The 9,645-nt window shown below is 36.9% G+C and overlaps 1 protein-coding gene across 1 annotated transcript; it reads left to right on the forward strand.

Moving 5' to 3' along the window:
- Positions 1-526: 526 nt before the first annotated feature.
- Positions 527-1,050, forward strand: LOC125185951 (leucine-rich repeat extensin-like protein 3; the record flags this gene model as incomplete). The annotated part of the gene is made up of 1 exon (XM_048082293.1): positions 527-1,050. A coding segment is annotated over exon 1 (522 nt), but the record flags the coding sequence as incomplete, so codon positions are not given.
- Between the last annotated feature and the right edge of the window lie 8,595 nt (positions 1,051-9,645).

Raw genomic sequence — 9,645 nt, forward strand, 5'->3', positions numbered from 1 at the left:
TCAAAATAAATGTTATAATTGGCGATTCTAATTTAATTTATACGGATGCATTAACAAAAATAGGAGGTCTTTGAATGTAATTTAATTAGAACTTTCTTGTCAAGTGTCAACAAAGGAGATGTAAAAGTATACGATTTAAATGCTTTTTTGTGAATGAGATGAACCGTGTCAATATTGACATATTACTTTTAAGAAAAAAATAATAATAGAGATAATGTAGAGTTGACTATCTTCTATATTATTATCTATTTTAATTGACATTATCTTTATTTTAATTATTTATTATAGTTATTTTAAAATACATGCATAAAATAAATATGTCACTTATGATAAGATAAAGAGAGTCCTTCGTAAGAAAAGTGACACTATTATTTATAATTATGTAACAAGAATTAAAATAATGTCATAACCTATTCTACCTAACTTCGGTAAGTGACTTTCTCATGGAATAAAAAGTTATGTGTAGTGAGCTCTATATAAACAGAAACTTTATAACGGTTTTTTGCACTAAATTAGCGAGGAGCAATTATGGAGCACAAATTAAGGAATATTGTGTTTGTAATTTTCTTTGCATTGTTTGCTACTTCTGCCAATGCCACTATCACAATACCTCCAATAACTCCAATAATATGTTCTAAATTTCCACATCTTCTAAAACTATGTCCGTCTCCTCCACCTCCCCCTCGTTCCCCGCCTCCACCATCACCGCCACCACCGTCACCGCCTCCACCTTCACCACCTCCACCGTCACCGCCTCCACCACCACCCCCACGTTCCCCGCCACCACCCTCACCTCCACCCCCACCTTCACCTCGACCGCCTCCACCACCTAAACCTAGACGACCTCCGCCACCACCTCCACGTTCTCCTCCTCCGCCCCCACCTTCACCTCCGCCGCCTCCACCACCTAAACCTAGACGACCTCCACCACCACCTCCACGTTCTCCTCCCCCGCCACCACCTTCACCTCCGCCGCCTCCACCACCTAAACCTAGACGACCTCCACCACCACCTCCACGTTCTCCTCCTCCGCCACCACCTTCACCTCCGCCACCTCCACCACCTTCACCTAGACGACCTCCACCACCACCTCCAAGTTCCCCACCCCCGCCACCACCTTCACCGAGGCCACCTCCACCACCTTCACCTAGACGACCTCCCCTTCCCCGCCAAACCACCACCGTCACCACGTTCTCCTCCGACTCCCCGCCACCACCTTCTCCGGCTCCGGCATCTCCCTCACCCTCGGCCTCCCCAACGACAACCTCGCCTCCGCCGCCGCCTCCACCTCCTACACCGACTCCTGGGTCGAATCCAACGTCCTCCCCTTCCACCCCAAAACCACCATCGAGGCCATCGCCGTCGGCAACGAAGTCTTCGCCAACTCCGCCACCACCCCCACCTCCGCCCTCCTCCCCGCCATGAAAAACGTCTACGCCTCGTTAGAGCCAACACCCCCACCCTCCGCCACCACCCCCACCTCCGCCCTCCTCCCCGCCATGAAAAACGTCTACGCCTCGTTAGAGAAACACAACCTCTCCTCCTCCATCAAAATCTCCTCCCCCGTCGCCCTCAGCGCCCTCAACTCCTCCTACCCTCCCTCCGCCGGCGCCTTCAAGCCCGACCTCATCGACCCCGTCATCAAGCCCATGCTCCACTTTCTCAATCAAACCAATTCATATATGATGGTGAACGCCTACCCTTTCTTCGCGTACTCCGACTCCTCCGTCCTCTCCGCCTTCTCCGGCTCCGGCATCTCCCTCACCCTCGGCCTCCCCAACGACAACCTCGCCTCCGCCGCCGCCTCCACCTCCTACACCGACTCCTGGGTCGAATCCAACGTCCTCCCCTTCCACCCCAAAACCACCATCGAGGCCATCGCCGTCGGCAACGAAGTCTTCGCCAACTCCGCCACCACCCCCACCTCCGCCCTCCTCCCCGCCATGAAAAACCCCACCCCCGCCACCACCTTCACCTCGTTCGCCTCCACCCCCATTCCCACGGTTCCCGCTGCCACTTCCATGGCCACTTCCACGTCCACCTCCGCGTTCCCCCAACTAGGTTCCCCACTTCCACCATTAAGTTCCTCGGCTCTAACTTAACTGCCCAACACCACTTCCATCTTAAACTTTCTAAACATTCCACCCTAAATTACCTTCATATTATACTCCATTTGATAATATACAATAAATTCCTTTACAGGAATATCATGTATAAATTTCAAGTTTCTATTTTGTGTCGACATGTTTCTTTCTTGATAAAGCCACCAGTTTTCTTTCATCCATCAAGTTTAACTTCACTCAAGAAGATATGATACAAGCTACTTGCTTAGTGTTACACATTTAGTGTTGCTAGTTTATGTTGGTGCAAATTTTTGTTACCAAGAATAAAGTGTTGTACTTTACCTTTTCAGTATATATAAATATGAATAAAGATATATAGGGATGCGTTAAAATGACAATTCATCTTAAAATAACACCATACCACCATTCCTAGCCAATCATTTGTACACGTAGACGAATAATCAGCTGCTATGTGGCAGTCATAAAAAAATCGCAAGGGTAAATTTACACGGACTGCAACATCCAATACTCTAGACTGCAATATCCAATACTCTAGACTGCAAGGTGATGCGGACTGCAATATCCAATACGCTAGACTGCAATATTCAATACGCTAGACTGCAATCTATAGATTGTTGTAGATTGTTGTCTAGCGTTTATACTATTGCAGTCTAGCATATATAATATTGCAGTCTATCGTGGTGTCACGGTTGTCATTTTAACGCACCCCAAGATTTATATAGGGATGTGATCAGGTCCATAAGTGAAATTCTGTCAAAAATCAAAGCAAATCTCAACCATTGGATCCTGTAATGTAGCCGTTAGATTAATGCCACGTGTCACCTAATAATGTAGATCGTGTAGTCTAATAATGTAGCCTAGTTAATAATGTAGCTCGGCTAATAATGTAACACGCTGTAATCTAATAATGTAGAGTGCAGTCTAATAATGTAGCCTAGTTAATAATGTAACGCTTTTAGTGTAATAATGTATCTCGGGTATTATGATCACAACCATCTAATCTGAGGATCCAAGGGCTGAGATTTGCTTTGATTTTTGATAGAATTTTCCTTATGGACCATAGTGCGCTATATATATATATATATATATATATATATATATATATATATATATATAGAGTCCCATTATCCACAAATCTACTCTTAAAGACCGAACCACCGAACCCTATCAAATTAGGGCTTTTAGATCTAGTTTTTTATGGATAAGATACAGAAATTTATAAATTATTTTCGCCTTCATCACGAGCCTATTTTAATTCATTCGAAGGTAAATAAGTCATACTAACATGTTACGAAGATTTAACTTTGTTCCAGAATATATTACTTCATTCTAATAGGTTTTTACTTCATTCCAGTAGGTTTTTACTTCATTCCAGTACGTAAATGTGGTATCTCCGTTGCGTGCCGTTCTTTCTCTCTACAATATCTATCACCACCGCCATGACTCTAATATAGTTTAATAAACACATGGAATAATGTAATAAATTATTGGAATGAAGTATGTGTAGAAGCATTTGAAGTCCTACTGGAATGAAGTAAAAATCTTATCCAATGAAGTAATAACGTTTCTGAATGAAGTAATAAACTCACTTGAATAAATTGCATTTTTAAATGTTAATCAAGCAAAAACCCATGTCAATGAATTTGAATAAAGCATATGTTGAATCATTTCAAAACCTACTGGAAGCAAGTAAAAACATGTTATAGTTTCAAGGTATTACGTACATAATGAAGTAATAAACCTATACAATGAAGTAAAATGGGCTTGTAATGAAGCCGGAAAAATTTTCACAGGCTTTTAGATCTAGTTTTTTATGGATAAGATACAGAAATTTATAAATTATTTTCGCCTTCATCACGAGCCTATTTTAATTCATTCGAAGGTAAATAAGTCATACTAACATGTTACGAAGATTTAACTTTGTTCCAGAATATATTACTTCATTCTAATAGGTTTTTACTTCATTCCAGTAGGTTTTTACTTCATTCCAGTACGTAAATGTGGTTTCTCCGTTGCGTGCCGTTCTTTCTCTCTACAATATCTATCACCACCGCCATGACTCTAATATAGTTTAATAAACACATGGAATAATGTAATAAATTATTGGAATGAAGTATGTGTAGAAGCATTTGAAGTCCTACTGGAATGAAGTAAAAATCTTATCCAATGAAGTAATAAAGTTTCTGAATGAAGTAATAAACTCACTTGAATAAATTGCATTTTTAAATGTTAATCAAGCAAAAACCCATGTCAATGAATTTGAATAAAGCATATGTTGAATCATTTCAAAACCTACTGGAAGCAAGTAAAAACATGTTATAGTTTCAAGGTATTGCGTACATAATGAAGTAATAAACCTATACAATGAAGTAAAATGGGCTTGTAATGAAGCCGAAAAAATTTTCACAGCAGCACATCTCATAAAAAAAAACTAGATCTAATGGCCCAGATTTGGTCTCTAGTTCGGTCTTTAAATTTGGTTCGACATTGATCACAACTCTCTCTCTCTATATATATATATAGAGTATATATATGAAAATGATCAATACAAAATCCAGACCAAATCCTGACCATGAGATTTTTCAATCTAATGGTCAATAATTAAAGAAAAACATCAGTGGGTCATTATAAAGCAGTTTTAGGTCATATTATAAAATTTGGGTTTGACGTCATGTTAAGATCCTTTTATGTCATCCTTATTATAATGACATAAAAATAAGCTTACGATGACCTAAAAATGACCTATGTATGCTTGGTTCTGTATTTTTGTATTAAGAATGGGTTTTACATAGATCAAAACTCTCTCTCTCTCTCTCTCTCTATATATATATATATATATAATAACTTTCAATTCAGTGTATTAAAATTATCAACACAAAGACATAATTATATCAATACAACATGTAAATTTAAATATCAACACAAAGACATAAGTTTATCAACACAATAAGATTGATAAATTTATGTCTTTGTGTTGATATTTTTGACATACAAAATTGATATTAGTTATTAGTTATTACCATAACTTAGTTAGTATTTGATCATACATCTATATATATATATATATAGGGAGATGATCAAAATAAGTATGTGGTTAAATCCAGAAATGCAGCCCAAATCTTGGCCCTAGGATTAGATGATCTAATGGTCAATAATTAACAAAAATTACGGAAGGTCATAATTAAGCAGTTTTAGGTCATATTATAAGATTTGGGTTTATGTCATGTTAAGATCATTTTAGGTCATGTTTTGTTAGCATGACCTAAAAATAAACTAACTATGACCTAAAAATGCCCTACGTATGACCGCGTTCTGCGTTTCTGTATTTAAATTTGGTCTTCATAGATCACAACCCTATATATATATATATATATATATATATATATATATATATATAGGGTTGTGATCAATTGAGATTTTTTATGCTAATTGAGAAATGAGATGCAATATCAGCCACTCATTTTTATTAAATGAGTGGTCCTGATTTTGTCACACAAAAAATATTTTTAGATTAATTTATTATGAAAGGGTAGAATAGTAATTTCAGCATTCCTCTCCTTCACTTTCAACAGACGCCATTTGTCTCTCCTTTTCCTCTCTCCATCGTTACTCCATTTTTTTAACAGAGAAACTATGATTTTTTCAATCTGGAATTTCAGTAATGGAGTACTTCGCGGCTGATTATGCTGAATTCTCGTCGGTGGATAATGGCAACAACATAATTCTGTCCATTTTACAGTGGATGATTTGCTCGATTTCTCCAAGGCGGATGAGACCATGACCGACGCGTTTTTTGAGAGCTTGCCGGTCAATTCCGGCGATTCATCCACTGTTACGGCGGTTGATTGCTGCAATTCGTCGGTGTTCGATTACCCTCTCAATTTGATCAGTGAGAGGTGCAATTCGAACATTCCTTTTCTCTGTAAGATCAATCGTGCCCTAGGTGTGGGGAAGGAGAAGAAGCTAAGGGGGAAAATATATGAGGTTCGTGAATTCGCGAAGAAAATCATGAGAGAGAAAGAATCGGAGCTGCGGCGGCGATCGACGCTTGAATCGGTGGATTTACTCTCTAGCTTTCTCAGATTGGTCAATCCGACGAGGAATTCGTCTTTGACATCGTCGCCGGAAGAGACACCACGTCGGCGGCGCTGACGTGGTTCTTCTGGCTGCTGTCGAGCGGTGATTAATCGCGAGAATCGGCGGTGAGATAGATTCGCGGCTCTACGAGGAAGCGGCGAGTCGTTGCTGGTTGCTGGAGAAGGTGTGGTTGATCCTCACTCAAATCGAAGATCTGCACCTGTGGTTGTTGGTTGTTGGTTGTTGGTTTTTGGCACTTTTTTCGTGTTCGTGAGTGTTTGTGGTCTGACAATGGTGTTCATCACAAAGCTCGTTGACATGAATTATATAGGTCGTTGGCATAAATTTTATGAAAAATGTTGTTGAAATAAATTATATGTAAAACATTGTTGTTGAAATGAATTATATGTTAAACGTTGTTGTTGACATAATTAATATATGTCGTTGACATGAAAATATTTGTTGTTGACATTAATTATTTGTAAAATGTTATTGTTGACATAATAGTTGACATAAATAAAGTTTGTTGTTGACATCGTAGTTGACATAAATAAAGTTTGTTGTTGACATCGTAATTGACATAAATAACGCTTGTTATTGACATCGTAATTGACATAATGTCTCTGTAGTTGACATCGTGCAAAAATGACAATTATACCCCCTAGTTGACATAAATAACGTTTGTTGTTAGTTGTTGACATTTTAATACGGGTTGTTGACATCCGATATTCTCGATATTGATATGTGAATTGGAAGTGTTATTTGTTAGTTGTTGACATTTTAATACGAGTTGTTGACATTCGATATTCTTGGTATTGATATGTGAATTGTAAGTGTTATTTTTTAGTTGTTGACATTTTAATACGAGTTGTTGACATTCGATATTCTCGGTATTGATATGTGAATTGTAAGTGTTATTTTTTAGTTGTTGACATTTTAATACGAGTTGTTGACATTCGATATTCTCGGTATTGATATGTGAATTATAAGTGTTATTTGTTAGTTGTTGACATTTTAATACGAGTTGTTGATATTTGATATTCTCGATATTGATATGTGAATTATAAGTGTTATTTTTTAGTTGTTGACATTTTAATAAGTGTTATTTTATTGAATGTTGAAGATTGAAGATTTGAAGATTTGAATATTTGAATGTTGAAGATTTGGAGATTTGAATGTTGAAGATTTGAAGATTTGAAGATTTGAAGATTTGAATTTTGAAGATTTGAAGATTTAAAGACTTTGAAGCTAGAGTTTTAGAGAGGATTTAAGATAATGATTTCAAATACAATTTAATGAAAAGACAATTATACGTCCGTGTTGACATAATGTGATAGTTGTTGACATTAAGTTAATCTTGTGAATTAGTGGCTGGGATTGTATCTCATTTCTCAATTATGTCCAAAAATCTCATCCTAACAAGACCTTATATATATATATATGTATATATATATATATATATAGGATTTTAATCAAAACAAAAATCCCTTTAAACCAAGAAATACAGGCCGAATGTCAACCATCGGATTAGGCGAGATCATCTTAAAATTAGGATATCTAATGGCTAGATTAATTTATGAAATATTATTATTTTAATCACTAATAACCCTATAAGGTTACTTATGCCATATCATCTAATCGGCTGTTATGGAAAATCCTATAATGTTGCCTCTCAATAACAAATCATCTGCGTGAGTGATGAATCAATATTCCATAACTTCAATCTCCTTCATATCTTCCATATTCTTCACACGATCTTTTACTCATCTTCCATTAAACTTAATTCCAAGGAGAGTTATTATTCTTGAGCAATTAGTTTCCAGATTTTGTCGTTGTCGTGTTCCAGATCAATCTGTTCCACTTTCAATTCTATACCAGATCCCACATATACTGACATCGTTTCTCATATCATTTTTCATTTCAGCCAGAGGTCAGAATCGTAACCTACAATTCTAGTTTATGAATCTTCATTGTTTTCGTTTAATGTTTTGATAACAAAACCCATTGTTTTTTGCTTTGTATAGATTTTCGTATCCTAACTCCAAAAATGGAATCCGACACAAATTCTACTTCGCACGTAGATAATCAATCATACTTTGTTCTTGAGAATACATGTTATGGTTATGATTTTCATTTTCATTTGTTTGTTATGCTCTAATTCATATTTTTGTATATGTGACTGTCACCGTCTTCTGTTTTATGAATCTTTTCACCTATATTATCTTATCGATTTTTTTGTTATGCTTCGATTTGTGTTTAGTATGACCCATTTTCATGGAAGATAGTTTGTACGCGTTGTATGCCACGATTTGTGTTTAGTATGACCCATTTTCATGGAATCTTTGTTTTATGAATCTTTTCACCAATTATCATTCTAAATCCAGTAGATGGAAACTTGTCTTTACTTCATTGTTAGTTTTTTATGATTGTTCTAATTATGAATCATTACAGATTTAAACTAGAATGCCCTGTAGAGCTTAAACCATTTGTTGGTTGTAGCTTCCCAATATTGGACAATGCCATTGAGTTTGAAATCTCCTCTAGTTAAGGTTGTTCATGTTGTCCAATGCCAAGATGTAGCAACACATATGAGAAGAAGAAGGGACAAGCAATTTTGTTGGGAGAGATTTTTGGGTTTTTACTAGGCTATATGTGTTGATATGGATTGAATTCATGAGCTGACATCTATAGTTTGTGAAGCAAGACAACAGATTTTCGCCGACGGCGTAGTAACGTCTACAACCTAGAAGAAGAAACGAATTGGGGAATTTTATGGGTCTGAGGCACCCCAGGAAGTAGATGTTCGACCACCTGAAGTCGTTAGTACGAAGGGATCTGGTAGTAGACTCCCCTCAAGAGTGGAAAAGACTTTGAATCTTAAGAGCAAGCCTGTGCGTCAATACAAGATATGTCAGAAGTGGGGTCACCACGATTCAAGGAATTGCAACAAATTCAAAGAGAAAGAAAAGCGACGGTCGAGAAGAAATTCTGAAGTTTGGTACCATGTATTCTGTTTTTCGAAGTAACGTCAGTTTAAGTTTTTTTTTTGGAGTCCATTTTATTTGCAATGTCACGTTGTTTGATTTTACTCAGTTCATTCAGATTTTTATTAGGCATTCTAGTAGGCAGTAGTTTTTTTGTAATGACTCGAATATTGGATTATTATGACTCAATTTACCCATAAACTTCCATGACCCAAATATTCATCTAGTATGACCCGAAAGAATAGATTATGTTTTGGGAATTATAACGGTATCCTTGTACTCAGTAGTTTTATGTCATGTCTCGAATATTCGATTATTATGACCCAATTTACCCATATGTTTCCATGACTCAAATATTAGTTTAGTATGACCCAAAAGCATAGATGATGTTTTTGGTTATTGATTGTGTATTCTTCTGTCGTACTAATATTTGTTTTTTTAATATGTTTAAAACATGAGAACAATCGTGCATTTGGTTTTTTTAATATGTTCAAAACATG

Source organism: Salvia hispanica, chromosome 1 (genome assembly GCF_023119035.1).
Source record: "Salvia hispanica cultivar TCC Black 2014 chromosome 1, UniMelb_Shisp_WGS_1.0, whole genome shotgun sequence".
Taxonomy (NCBI): domain Eukaryota; kingdom Viridiplantae; phylum Streptophyta; class Magnoliopsida; order Lamiales; family Lamiaceae; genus Salvia; species Salvia hispanica.